At 45.8% G+C, this 15,276-nt stretch overlaps 1 protein-coding gene across 1 annotated transcript in view; it reads left to right on the top strand.

Moving 5' to 3' along the window:
- The window catches only part of TBCD (tubulin folding cofactor D), a 380,958-nt gene that overhangs the window by 233,615 nt on the left and 132,067 nt on the right, over positions 1-15,276 (top strand). Inside the window, exon 18 of the mRNA XM_015426300.1 lies at positions 13,503-13,588. Within this exon, the coding sequence (XP_015281786.1) occupies positions 13,503-13,588 (86 nt within the window). The remainder of the gene's footprint in view (positions 1-13,502; positions 13,589-15,276) is intronic.

The following is a 15,276-nucleotide window of genomic DNA, read 5'->3' as shown; positions in this document are numbered from 1 at the left end:
CCCACCCAACAGCCAACCTATCTTTATCTTCCCCCTGTCTTCAGCCCGCCTGCAGCTTCTGCTTAGGAAAACTATGGCCCAATTGTGTAGCACCAGTTGCTGGGCTAGGCCCACTTGCATAGGAAGGAAGCCTCAGGACTTCTGGGGGGGGGGGGCACATGACTTTCCCCTGTATCCCTCTCCCCACATTACTCCCCTTTCCCTCCATCTGGCAACCCCCATATCCTCTTCCCTTACTCATTCTCGCATTCTCAGCCATTCACCAACCTATCTTTTATCTGCCTCTCATCTTCAACTATATTTATAACTTCATTTATACCCCACCTTTCTCCACATTAGTCCCCAAAGCAGCTTACATTATTCTCCTCTCCTCCTTTTTATCCTCCCAGCAGCCTTGCGAGGTAGGTTAGGCTGAAAGTATGTGACTGGCCCAACATCATCTATTGAGCTTCCATGGCACAGTAGTGATTTGAACCTGGGTCTCTCAGGCCTTATTCTGAAGTTGTAACTGCTACATAATAGTGGCCATCATAGGATGGCTGCTGTTCAACAGTAGTAAGCAGCTGGGCATGAGTGAATCATGCAAGTTGAGTGACAGCAAGTTTTCTGGTGGTTGCTGTCAGGCAAGACAGCCTTAGAAAGGGCCTTGCCCTCTACTGACAGAAACCAAGACTAGAATGCTGTGGTTGCCTAGCAGAGGCCACTGAGGGCTTCCAGTTCTCAAAGCTTCAGGTCCTTCTTTTATTACTGGAGTTTTTTAAAACCCCTCCTTTTTTAAAGATGTCACATTTTTCTGCAAATCAAGGGCAGTTTTAAGGTTTGTAGAAAGATCTGTTGTCTGTCCACAGCTCCAGTCACTGGATTTAAGTATCCTGAGATTTAGCCAACTCAGCTATTAGAATATACAAGTGGGAACCCACAAGTATCTGGTCAACTACATTTATTTGCCCTTTTGTCTTCAGGTTCTCCCCCCCCCCGCCTCAACCTTGGAAAGTTATGGCCTAGCCACTGTGACACGCCCACTTTCATGGTAGGGAACCCTCAAGGACTTGTGGGGGATCACCTCACTTGCCCCCATACCTCGATCCCCACTTTACATTATTCTCCTTTCCTCCTTTTTTATCCTCACAACAACCCCATGAGGTAGGTTAGGCTGAAAGTATGTATCTGGTTCCAAATCTAGGAGGTCTCAAAATACGCCATTCATAAAATGCTGAAAGACTGCTGGTGCATTGGTTAACCCAAAGGGCATAACCAAATGTTCATATTGACCGTACCGGGTGCCAAAGGATGTCTTCTACTCGTCCCCGGCCTTGATATAAACCAAATTATACGCCCCTTGGAGATCTAGTTTTGTGTAAATCTGAGCTCCGTGTAAACGGTCCAGGAGTTCGGGGATAAATGGAAGTGGGTAGCGATTTCGGATGGTGATTTTGTTTAGCGCCCGGTAATCATTACATAGCCGAAGGTCCCCTGTTTTTTTCTTTACAAAGAGAACCGGAGATGACAGTGGAGAGGTGGAAGGCCGAATGAATCCTCAGGCCAGATTTTTATCGAGGTAGTCCCGTAAAGCGGCCAGTTCAGGTTCTGCCATGGGATACAGGTGGCCTGTAGGCAATGGAGCGTCAGGTATCAGGTTGATTGCACAGTCGTACGGCCGATGCGGGGGTAGCTGGTCTGCCTCCTTTTCGTCAAAAACATCCGCAAAGGATTGGTAAGGAGCAGGTAGTGAGGTAGCAGCTCCTAGCAGCAGGGCGGATGGCAGAGGATCAGGAGGAAGGACTGAAGAGGAGACAGTTGAGAATTGAAGGTCCTGGTGAACCCAATCGATTTGGGGGTTGTGGGTTCGTAGCCAGGACAGACCAAGGATGACGGGACACCGGGGCATCCTTACCAGGTCAAAAGTTAGCTGTTCTTGGTGTTGGTGGACCCATAAGATGAGTGGTTGAGTTTCGTGCACCATGGGTCCAGAATGGAGTAGGCGCCCATCAATGGCTTCCACTAGAGTCGGAGTTTTCTTTTATTGGGTGGGGACGCTATGTTCCTTGGCGAAGAGGATGTCCATGAAGCAACAGGCAGCTCCTGAATCCAGCATGGCGTGGATAAACAGCCATCTGCCATCTGGGAGCTGTAATTGCACAGGCAACAGGAAGGGAGCTTGAGTTGGATATGAGGAGCTGGAAGACCATAGGAAGCAAAAGCCTCAGGGCACTTTTGTTTAGCAGGACATCCGGAGGAGAAATGCCCCGCCCCTCCACAGTAAATACACAAGTTCTGGGCACGCCGTTGTGTCTTTTCCTCAGGAGTGAGGCGTGGTCGGGCAACTCCCAGCTGCATGGGTTCTACATCATGAGGAGGTATGGAGGGGCCTGGAGAAGCGACCCTTTGGATTGCTTGGGGGGTACCAGGCAGGGTGGTACTGCATTTTTTGTTTTGGCAGCGACTCTGTAGCCGGACGTCAATGCGGAGGCACAGGTGTATGAGCTTTTGGAGTGTCTCTGGGTGGTCACTGTGAGCTAGTTCATCCAGGATCTCATCAGACAGTCCTTCGGTATATTGGTCCAAGAGGGCTGCCTCATTCCATGCCAAGTCTTGGGCTATCAACTGAAATTCAGTGGTGTACTGGGACACTGATGTTTTTCCTTGTTGGAGAGCCCGAATCTTGCGATTGGCCATTTCTGTTTTTACGGGGTTGGCATAAGCTGCGGAGAAGTAGGCTTTGAAGCGGGGATAATCTGACAATAAAGGGGAAGCTCCCACTAGCAAGGGGGTAGCCCATTTGGTTTTTTCTGTGGAAAAGTCCCAGTCACGTAGTTCCATGTAGAGTTCACATTGAGTCAAAAAGGCAAGGAATTCATCCACGTTTCCATTAAACCGGTCAGGAGGGTTCAAAGGACAGCGTGAGGGAGGCACAGCAGAAGCTGTAATCGCAGCAGCGTTTGCAGCTGTCTGTTGTTGAAGCGTTAACACAGCTTGAGTTAATTGCTGTACTTGGTCTAGCACTCCCATGAGCTGGTCAGCCCCTCCGGTCGCACCGTCCGTCATGGTGTAGACGAGTGGGTGTGATGGGTGCTGGCAATCTGTCACGGTAGAGCCAGGGAGTCAGGCTGGGAGGGTGGGTCACAAGACAAGTCCAAGGGTCAGCCAGGAGAGCAGTCAGCAGAGCGTTAAACAAGTCCCAAAACACCAGACACAGCCGTAGTCAAACGTTACCAGAGGTCAGAGTCCAGAGAGCAAAGCCGAGAGTGTCGTCAGATTCAAAGCTGGGAGTCAGGAGCCGGAGCAGAAGTCCACAAACACAAGCCGAGTCCAAAAAGCCACAGAGTCAAACAGGAATCAAGGTGCAGAGCTTCTGGTTCTACGAACAAGGTTGACAGCACAAAGTGCTCATGGCCAGAGGCCCTACTAAATAGTGCTCTGGCTCATTAACCCATTACCACCTTTGTGTGAGGTCCTGGCTGCTGTTAAAACTCAGGGCTCAAGGATCTCCGCTCTCTTGAACGTGCTTCTTTTCGTCGGCTAGCCAGATCCTGACGTCTCATATCCCTAAGCCGGCTTACAGGTGGGGGAGCTGCAGGTGGTGAGCTGCTTATGAATCCCAGGTGCAAACCGTCCTGTAGTTGGCTCAGATTGCTGTGTATCCTCCTCCGTACTTACAATAGGTGCAGATCCTGATGCTTCTTCAGCTCTTAAAGGCACGGAATCCTCCCCTCTTAGGCTGTCAGGAGCTGGATCTGGGGCTGAGTCAAGGGCAGGAATGACACCCTGCTCTGAAGCTACACAACACTGACTTTCATAGCATGTGTCATGACTCAGGTGGGGTGTCACCTGACGTTGCCATCACTCTGGATTTAGGTTCCCTTGAGAAGGCCCAGAGCACCCTCCCAAGACCTTCAGACCTCCCTTTAGGCCAAATAACAGGTGTGAGGACCAGGCAGAGTAAAACAAGGAAAAGGTTTATTTTATAGGAGGTCAAACAACAAGGTGCAGAATAATAACAGTAAGCAGGTGAAAAGAAAAGAAATCAAATGCCCGAACGCGTCTAAATTTACTTTCCCTAGCTCACCATCTCAAGTGGCTTTACACTACTCACCCCTCCCTCAGGATGAGGGTTTTTCCCCTGCAGCAGCCTTTCTTCTGGCTCTGCCCTCTGGAAGAAAGAACAGCTCTTCCTGCTGCTCCAGAACTTTTATTCCCAGCCCTCCTCTTTTCCTATTGGTCCATTTTGGCTCCAAAATCTCCCAGGGGCTTCTGGGAATTGTAGGCCCAGCCTCATCTACTGCTAGCCAGGCTCCTTGGGCCTAGTAAGCCTCTGGTGGCACAGCCCAGATCATGACAGCATGGTTGCTGTTGAACAGTAGCAAGTAAGGACAAAGGAGAAGGGGGGGGGGAACTGAACCTAAACCTAGAATTCAGAACCTAAAAAGGTTAGTTAAGAATAGAAGAGGGCCAACTCTAAAAATCTAATTATGAAACATACAAAAATATACATGTATTTATTCAACATAAATTAAAATAACAAACAAGGGCCCATTCATACCTCATATACAAATATAAAAACATACAAGGGCTAATAAGATAGACCTAATGCGTTTCGGCCTTTACAGGCCTTCCTCAGAGGTCTAATACAGACAGAACATGTTGGCCAAATGTTCCTTAGGTTGACTGCTTTTAACCTAAGGAACATTTTATTGGGAACATTTGGCTGTACAATCTCAGAAGAATATACAGTTGACCAGAGAGAAGTACTACTGGACATGTGATTGCACTGGACGCTTCATTTGTATTTTTGTACTTCTTTTCTTTGCCCAGTGGTTAAACTTTGGAACAATTGGTTTCTGGTCTTTATTCCATATTTTGTATATGTATGATTGTATGTATTTTTGCATATCAGCCAACATGTTCTGTCTGTATTAGACCTTTGAGGAAGGCCTGTAAAGGCCGAAACGCGTTAGGTCTATCTTATTAGCCCTTGGTCCCTATTCTTGTTTGCTGGTTTTACTCAAAGAAACCAAGCATAAAATTCTGTGGTTGCCTAGCAACAGCCAGTGAAGGACTATGTTTCTTAAAGCTACAGGAACTCCTTTTATCATTTTGGGTTTTTTAAACCCCCAGGTTTGGTTTGGTTTTTTTAAGATTTCAGAATGTTCTGCAAACCTGGGACACTTTTCAGGCTTGTAGAAATGTCTGCCTTGCTCATTCACAGCTCCAGCCACCAGATTTAAATATCCTCAGTTTTGGCTGATTTCACTATTTGTGTATAGATGATGATGATGATGATGTGACAATGATGATAATTCTGCCTGCTAGTTTCCCTTTTTTTCTGGTATGTGGTTTGTGCCCCATTGAGTAAGCTGCCTTCTTTTTCCAGGCACTTCCATTCTGCCTGCTAGTTTCCCTTTTTTCTGGTATGTGGTTTATGCCCCATTGAGTAAGCTGCCTTCTTTTTCCAGGCACTCCCATCCTGTAGACATGTTCAAAGTAACTATTGTCTGTACTTGATTGCAGTTATCTTTTACTGTGCTTGTGATGAAGATGTGTGCATGCATACAAAAACTTATACCTAGAATAAAACTTTGTTGGTCTTAGAGATGCCACTGACTGGACTCAAACTCTGTGTTTCTGTTCTGTGCTTGTGAGGGTGACTTTTCCGATAAACAGCATATGCATGCAAAGAGAAGAGATATAGCCTAGCAAAATAGTTCCTCCTCTCCCTCATAGGGAGAGGGAACCACTAAGGACAGGGTGACCAAATGACTATGACACAAAAGACAGATGAATCAGTTGCATTTTCTGGTCCTTATGGGGTTCACTTTTTCACAGCAAGGTGTGGCACTTTGCAGGGCTCAGTGTTTTCTCTGAAATGGCAGCAACCCTCCACCCCCAATAGAAGAGGGCTTTTTTGTAGCTGTTACATTTTGCAAGTTACATTTTGCAACTGAAAAATGAAGAACACTTGCCAAAACAGTAGGAAGGATTACACTGTGCATATGTGGCTGCAACAGTGACTATAAATGAAGCAATTTGCAGCACTTTGTTAACACAATGTACTTTAGTATTCAGGCAAGACAATAAAATCTCTCCTGTGCATATCTCCTGTATTTAAATTCCTCCTACAGTGGGTAATACTTCACTATAGTCAAATGTTTGACCCTGAGGTATGCTGTCATGGAACAACTGTACTGTAAGCATTTCAGTAACTTGATTAAGGAATAATTATACTTTTGGTTGGATTATGTTTACAAAACAAATTATAAAATAAATAGAACCTGTGGTGTATATTCACAGACCAGTAACTTTTTTTTTTTTAAGTAGCAGTCTTGGATATTGCTCTTCCTTTCTGAAGCAAATCAGGGTCAGCTGATCAGTATGCCACCTATCTGACCGATATAACTACAACTAGGAGTGATGCTGTGAATCTCCAAGCAGTGAATATATGCTGTTGGAGGTGTGTTAGGAGAGTGTGAAAATCAAGTGATTAATGCAGAGAAGAGTCATCATCCACATGACTCCAACAAGGAAAGGCATCCTTGCTGTTTGCAGCTATGGAAATCTGGTTGTTTGGAGCTTTTGGGAGGGAAACAATCCAGAAGAGAGGGAACCACTGCTAGAACTATAGCTGCATATCCGTGTGATCTTCTTTGTGGTCTCTGTGCATCACACCTCTGGGATATAGTGTGCCTGCGCTGACCTTGATCGGTTCCTCTTGAAAAGCTAAAGGGATTTTCATACCCACTCCCCAGTCACGCACAGGCCCCACTGCGCATGACTAAGGGAGGGGCACGACAATCCCGCCAGTTCTCTTCTGACCGTCACGCTGGTAGGATCTTCTCCACTTCGGTCGATAAAATTTTTTGGCCTTAAGGCCTATTCCTCTTCTTTTCTTCAAAGTTTCTTCGCTTTTCTTGTTTTTTGCTAGTGAAAGGACATTGTTTCTATGATTTACTCTTCTCGGACTTAGTGATGTGGTCTCCTTTTTGCAGACCGCCGCCCCTCTCCCCCCCCCCCCCGGCCTGTGGCCAAGAGGTGGGGTTTCTTTAAAGGTGCCTCAAGTGCGGTAGTAAAATCTCCCCCCCAGATGGACACTCGCTTTGCCTTCTGTGCCTTGGGGAATCGCACCGAGTGGACTCTTGTGCACATTGCGCGAAGTTCTCAAAGCAGACGAGAAAGAACAGAGTTGCTAGACTTCATGTTGCGCTTTTTGAGTTAGCGCTCTCACCGATGTTGTCACAGGACACTTTGGGACATGTGTCAATGTCGACACCCACCTCGGCATCGACTGCTGCACTGTCCCCGATACCTACTCACTCAGATGTTGACCGCCCAATGCTGAAACGCTCAGCCCAGACATCTCAGTCCAAAGCCCATACTCCCTCCAAAAAACGCAGGGAGGGCAAGGACAATCGGCCAGTCAAGCACAAAAAGCATAAGAAAACTCCCCCTACGCAAACTCTGCTGACCCCTCGGAGGGCCACAGAACCAAATCCTACAGGGGCTGCTTTGTTTGACTCCTCAAGCCGAGAGCAGCAACAAGGTGTATCTCGGTCACCTTCACTGCATCCAGCTCACTGACTCTGAGCACTATATGGACTTAACACAGATCTCCCGGTTTTCCAGTGTCGAAAGCCTGCACTCCAACTGTGGAGCCGACACTTTTGTTCATCCTTCACTGTTCCGACCTGATGATCAAGAATGGCCATCGGCACCGATCCACCCACCGCCACCCCATTGGGATCTCTGGCAATGGCAATACATGTACGGGGCCTATCCATTCTTGAGTAGCATGCCATGGCTCCCACCCCAACTGATGGAATGGGACTGTCAGTCCACTTCCTCCTGACTCTCGATATCGAGATCCTCCACCGACGCTTGAGTTTGTGAGACCTCAACCTTCGAGGCCAACAGGCAAACCTCCCAAACCACCGTCTCTGATAATTCCAAAGTTTAAAGATCCATCGAATCCGGTCCCATCGACACCATTGTTGCCTATTTCCTTTTCTGAACCATCTGAGCATTTCACCTCTTCCGACACCTCCTCCCAAACAGGAGATGAAAACCCCGACCCTTCAGTGGAACCCTCGCCACCTCAACAAGTGGGTGATGATCTTCCAATTTCTCCTTCGGAGGATCTAAAATCTTATGGGGATTTCATCAAACGGATGGCCAACACACTGACCCTGTCTATGGTGCAACCCCCACCTACAGTAACAGATTCCGTGTTCGATATCATGCAGATGGACACCTCTACTCTGATAGCCTTACCGATGACTTCGGTCCTGCTTCAGGCGGCTAAGGTCCCATGGTCTCACCCGGCATCTACCCCTGTCTTGAGCCAGAGAGTAGATCATATGTATAAGGTACAGGAGCAAGGTGCTGAATTTTTATTCACCCACCCTAAACCTAATTCAGTTGTAGTAACCTCCTCTTCCAAAGGCAGACACAGTCATTCTACCCCTCTCGAGAAAGAAGGGAGGAAACTTGATTCATTTGGAAGAAAAATTTATTCTGCTAGACCACTTGGCATCAAGACTTCAAACTATACTGCATGCACGGGAAGATATCAGTTTGCTCTGTGGAAGCAGATGTCCAAATTTATTGCAGCCCTCCCCGAGGACTCTAACCGACAAGCTTGCAGAATTCAAAAGGAGGGAATGCTTTTGGCTAAACACCAGCTCAATGCACAAGCTTGCAGAATTCAAAAGGAGGGAATGCTTTTGGCTAAACACCAGCTCAATGCAGCTAAACACACATTGGATGTGGCAGCCAAAACACTGACTTCAGCAGCTACCCTCCGACGACATGCCTAGTTGCACTCCACTACCTTACCACAGGACACCAGGACTCTCATTGAAGATCTCCCATTTGAGGGCGAGGGCCTCTTCAGTGCCACGACTGGTACAGTCCTGCAAGTCCTAGACAAAAGCATAAAGACGTCACAGAATTTAGGGGTCACATCGGCTCCTAAACTATCCAAAGCAAAATCCTGGAACAAGCCATGGTCACGCAGATCTTCTCTTAAGTCGTCTCCAGAAGCACAATGGCATAGCTCACCGTGTCTTCCTGCCCTTATGGGCACAAACCAAAATTCTCGTCTGCCACTCAGCCTAGTGCTAAGACCCCTAAAGCTCCCAAACAAAGCCTTTGATTCCTGTTGTCCAACCCCTACCCACCTGTCTCCCTACCTGGCTGCCTGGCAGCAAATAACGTCAGATCGGTGGGTACTCTCTGTTATCGAGAAGGGGTACCTCATAGAATTTATCCAGATACCCGAGGCCCCCAACTTCATACTTACTCCACCATCCAGCACGCTCCTGGAAGAAATCCAGAATCTTCTTCAAAGGGACACTATAGAACCAGTCCCTATAGCACAATGTTACCATAGATTTTACTCCCGTTATTTTACGGTCCCCAAAAAGGACAGAGGCCTCTGTCCTATTATGGACCCCAGGGGACTCAACCGTTTTATCTCCTATCGGAAATTCCAAATGACAACATTGCAAAGCATTCTTCCTCTTCTCAGCGAAGGTGTCTGGATAGTAACCCTGGACTTGCAAGACGCATATTTCCATATAACTATTCACCCATCTCACAGGGAGTTTTTGCGTTTTGTGGTCGTGGAGGGCCATTTTCAATACTAAGCCCTCCCTTTTGTGCTCTCAACAGCACCCAGAGTCTTTACAAAAATGATGATTGTCATCACAGCGTACCTCTGTCTTCAGGATGTGCAGATCTTTCCGTACATTGTCGACTGGTTGTTGATAGCAAGCTCCACAGAGACTCTGCTCAACCATATCGATTTAACGCTGGTCACCCTAGATGCACTGGGTCTGAGGATGAACCTAAAAAAGTCAATGCTCCTCCCTTCATTGAGAGTCCAGTTTATTGGAGCAATCTTGGATTTGACTGTCTGCCGAGCTTTTCTTCCTCCCAAGAGGGCCGACAACATTATCGCTCTCGTCAGCCTAATGAGGACACAGGGAGATTTGTCAGCAAGGCAGGTTCAACGACTCTTAGGTCTGATGGCCACTACCACAGTGGTACTTGTCTTCGCCAGACTACAGATGAGACCACTTCAGCTGTGGTTCCTCAAGCGGTTCCATCTACAGTTGCAGCCCCAATCTCAACAGGTCGTGCTCCCTGTACAAGTGCTGAATTCCGTAGAGTAGTGGGAAACTCCAGAAAACCTCCTTCAGGGAGCCCTATTTCTTGCACCCAGCCTCGAACTGACCCTCACCATGAATGCATCCCTGTGGGGATGGAGGGCGCATCTCCAAGGTGTGTGTGTGGACGCCAAATGGGAACTGCATGTGGCCCACAAACACATCAACTTCCTAACTGTTGGCCATCCAATATGTCCTCAGGTCTTTTCACCACCTCGTGGCTCACCTTGTGGCTCACCGCACGGTGGCAGTCCTGACTGACAACACCCACTGCACTGTGCTATCTGAACTGGCAAGGCGGAACAGTGTCCAGGGGACTTTGTTGACTGGCCCTGGAGATTTGGGCCGAATGCCACTCCCGGGGCATGTTCATCATTGCAGCTCACCTGCCCGGGTCGCTCAATGTGCATGCGGACTTTCTGAGCAGGGGAAGTGCATCCCTCCACAAGTGGGAACTCAACTGGGATTACCTCCAACCAATTTTCAACAGATGGGGTTACCCAGAAATAGATGCGTGTCACCTGTTCTGTACCAGAGTGGGACAGGACCCCCTGTCTCTGGGGGACAGCCTCCTTTTTGAAAAAGATAGGCAGGTTGCTTACCTGTAACTGGTGATCTTTGAGTGGTCATCTGTGCATTCACACCACCTGCCCTCCTTCTGCTCTGCTTTCAATCCTCTCCTCCTTTATTGCTCTGAGACTGATGGCAGCAGTCAGAAGGAACTGGCAGGATTGTCGTGCCCCTCCCTTAGTCATGCACAGTGGGGCTGGTGCGTGACTGGGGAGTGGGCGCAAAAATCCCTTTCGGTTTTCAAGAGGAACTGATCGTGGTCAGCACAGGTGCACTATATCCCAGAGGTGTGAATGCACAGATGACCACTCAAAGATCACCAGTTACAGGTAAGCAACCTGTCTTTTTTAAGGGTATTTCACACATAATCCCTGATTTAGATATATTTTGTTTCTTATTATTTGACAGATATTTATGCCTGATTTAAAAATTATTTTGTAGTTAATTACTTGTATATAACGTGTCTTGTAGAATAGTGCGTTTTTATAGATAACATGTATTTTCAAAGTGAAAGACATCCTTCAATAATCATCTCAGACAAGGCTGTGATAAAAGAGACAAATGAACGATGACGTTTGCCAAGTATTGTAAGGTGGGAAATGGTCCAGAGGAGTCAACATTATCACAATGGTAGTTAATGGTTATGCTGAATGTTTATGGGGGTGTGTGCATAAAAAAGTTCATTGAGTGACTGGGAAAGAGGGTAAAGAGTGGCACAGGAAGATGTGTGTGCCTGAAGACAGAGGGAGAAAGAGTGGCTAGAGAAATGGATGCAGAGATAGTATCACAAAAAGAACATACCCTTGCCCTTCTTGGCTGCCTATATAGGGGGAGGGGCAGTAAATGTCTTGGGGGGGTTATCACCACTGCCTTGAAGTGGGCATTGGTGTATTCAGTTCAAAAGAAACCTACTCCGGAGACCTGAATAACTGCCATCTAGTCTCAAATGTACAATGCTTGAGTAAAGTGATTGAACAAGTGGTGTCTGGGCAACATCATGGATTCCTAAATGAAGCATATTGCTTAGATCTGTTCCAATCTAGTTTCAGACTTTATTATGGGACTGAAATGGCCTTAATTGCCCTTGTAGATGACCTGCACTGGGAGATGAACAAATAGTATGGCCCTGTTAATTCTCTTGAACCTCTTGGAGGCTTTTGATACTATCAGTTATGGTATCCTTCTGGAAAGGCTTTTGGGTTGAGATGGGGGGGGGTGCTGTTCTTTGGTGGTTGCATTCCTTCCTCAGAGGTAGGTTTCAGATTGCTGCTCTGCCTCTTGGCCTGTGGGATCTCACAGGGTTCTATCTTGTCCCCCATACTTTTCAACATCTATATAAAGTTGCTGGGTTAGGTCATCTGGAGAGTTGGGCTGAGTTGCCACCAATGTGCGGATGAAACTCAGCTATATCTCACACTTCCAGCAGATTCCCAGAAAGGCTGTGGAAACTGTGAACAGGTGCCTGGAGATAGTTTTGGGATGAGTGAGAGTTAACAAACTGAAACTTAGTCCTGATAAAATGGACGTGCTACTAGTTGGGAGAACTGGGATGTCTCCTGTTCTGGGTGGTGTTGCAAGCCCCCTAAAGGAGCAGGTTTGTAGCTTGGAGGTGTTTCTGGATCTGGGGTGCCTGTTGGATAAATGGATGACAGCGGTGGCCAGGGGTACCTTTCAATAGCTTCAGCTGGTGATCAAGGTGCGGCCCTTCTTGGGTGGGAAAGATCTTGCCACTGTGATGCATACCCTGGTAACATGTAGATTAGGTTACTGCAATGTGCTGTACAAGGTACAGTTGCTACAGAATGCTGTGATAAGAACACTGACTGGAGTGGCTCATATCATTCTAGTTTTGTCCCATCTACACTGCCTCCCAATTTGTTTCCATGCCAAATACATAGTGCTGGTATTGACCTTTAAAGCTCTGTATGGCTTGGAGCCAGCATACCTAAAGAATTGCTACTATCATATGAACCATACTGACATAAGAACATAAAAGAAGCCAATGCTGGAGCAGGCCAGTGGCCCATCCAGTCCAACACTGTCACACAGTGGCCAAAAATACCAGGTGCCATCAGGAGGTCCATCAGTGGGGCCAGGACACTAGAAGCTGTCCCACTGTTACCCCCGCCCCCCAAAGCGCCAAGAATACAGAGCATCACTTGCCCCAGAGTTCCTATCTATACCTTGTGGCTAATAGCCACTGATGGATCTCTGTCAGCTCTGGTCATCTTCAGAAACCCTGCTTAATGTGCTCCATCCATCTGAGAGTAGACAGGTAGCAACCCTGAGAAAAGGGTGTCAAATCTTTGGAACTTCCTCCCCAGGAAGATTTATCTGCCTCCCTCTGTTATTATCTTCCATAAACAGGTGAAGATTGTTTTGGCCATCCTTCCTGGTTGTGTTATATGTATTCGTGTGTTTGTATGTGGTATTGAATTGCTTAAAACACTTTATGTTAAATACTGTTTTAATGTTAACATTTTTTAATGATTTTATATTCTCAGTCTTGGTGACCCTATTTGGGTGGGGAAAGCATGAAAATATTTTAAATAAAATAAATATTGATTGTAAAAGTTATTTAGTATCATTTGTTCCTTCTAAGTTCATTAAGCAAGTTATCTATTAACAGGAATTCATTTTATTATTTTTTTCTTTTCCAAAGAAGTGGTGAAATGCTACTTTATCTGTGGGAGCCACTTCAACTAATATTTATTATTTGTATGAAATTATGTATGATCTGTAATTTATTTTTTTTCTCCTAACTTTGATTAGGGTACTTTCCCACATGGAATTGACATTTTGACTGCAGCAGATTATTTTGCTGTTGGTAAAATAGCCAATTGTTTTCTCAATATAAGGTAAGATTGTTGTAAATTTAAGAACCTGTTTTGCCTGAATTTTATGGATGATTTAAAAACACTTTCCACTTACCTGTGATATATGGAACAATCTTAGAAAATTGTGAACAGTAGATATGTTTCTATAGTGTTGTTTTGGGGAAGATTAAAGTTTGAAGTGCCAATACCTTCACATCTTTGATTTAAAAACCTAGGTATGAACCACTTTAATTTAAAGGTCATCACTGCACATAATAAATTGTAATCATTCATGATAATGATTTACTCAAGAGGCACAAGGACAAATATGCAATCAAACAAAATATATCCAAGTCATCACAAACAAAGCATTTTAATTGTAGATCATGCTGTAAGAGCTGATCTAAATTATATCCAGCACAATGTGAAACTGACGGCCTTGTTTGTTCTTGAGGGTTGAGTAATTCTCATGTCACACTGAACACATGTATAGCTGAATGTGTGATACAAACCCTACATTTTTCAAGTTCTGGTCCCTGGTTTCCTATGTAAAGTAAACGTGCATTGGCTTTCTTACAAACAGATGTATGCATGTACAGACAGGATGCATGTGCTTTTACTGTAGCATGTGAACAAGGCTCCTGTCAGCTGAATTCTGGACTGTGCCACTGCAGATTGTGTATGTGCAGAAGGACGACCTGTATTTTTGATGTTCATGTTACAAGATCCTGCATTTAGTATAGTAGAACATTAGAGAGAGAAAGAGGAAGCAATTTAGCACAATTCTTGCCCCCGTGTTCTAGTTTGTTACATCAGAGAATCAATAACAATGAGGTCATGGTTAACTGATCTTTTATTTACAAACATTAAAACAGAATATAGAAATTATTATGAATTTGATTAATAGAGTTATTTTACCATCTGGGACTATATTCCAAAAGCCACGTTTAAAAAAAAAAAAAGCCGCATTTTCTGTGGTGTGTACATTCTCCTGTTCTAAAAGAAGGCTAAGTAGCTTTTTTGCAGAACAGCCTGGTACGCTACTCAGAAGTTCAGCAATTACATCATCCTTAATTTGCTTATAATAATTGCAAGACAACAGTGCATGCGATACAGTTTCTAACACCCCTACACCACAAGGACATAATCAGTCATTTAAAGGGATATGATTATAATGGCACCTTAAGTATTGCTGATGGCAAAAATTACAATGTGCTAAAGTAAAAATCCTTTTATATTTTAGGATACTTAGAGTTGTTAAATAATTTGCATATTTCTTAAATACTGAGAAATTAAGTCTGGGTATAAAGGTAAACAAGGTCTATATGCCAAGGCATGAATATTCTTAGGGTTGCCAAGTCGTAATTAAGCCGCAGCGGGGGACTCCTGGGACTCCGAGGGGAAAACATAGAGTTTTCCCTCGGATGACCGCGGCCCCACCCCTGGCATGGCTGCGTCACTTCCGAGTGACGGGCTGATGCCGGGCACGTCCCGTGCTTTGGGGGTGGGGTTCCCCTCGGAGCCCGATCCGCCAGCGGCGGGGAACGGGCCTCTGGGGCGGGGTTTTTCCGGCCCCCAGGGGGACTTGGCAAGCCTAAATATTCTGGTAATTTATATCACAAAATCTTTGCTTGACTAGTACCTGAGTTTCATCCAGACTAGTACCTGAGGTTTGTCCATACTATTAATTTATCTGATTATAACTTTTTCTACATTTACTCATAAATGGT

The sequence above is a fragment of the Gekko japonicus genome, unplaced genomic scaffold (assembly GCF_001447785.1).
Source record: "Gekko japonicus isolate JY-2015 unplaced genomic scaffold, Gekko_japonicus_V1.1 scaffold501, whole genome shotgun sequence".
In the NCBI taxonomy this organism is placed as follows: Eukaryota; Metazoa; Chordata; class Lepidosauria; order Squamata; family Gekkonidae; genus Gekko; species Gekko japonicus.
This window is presented reverse-complemented; position numbering and strand designations above follow the sequence as displayed.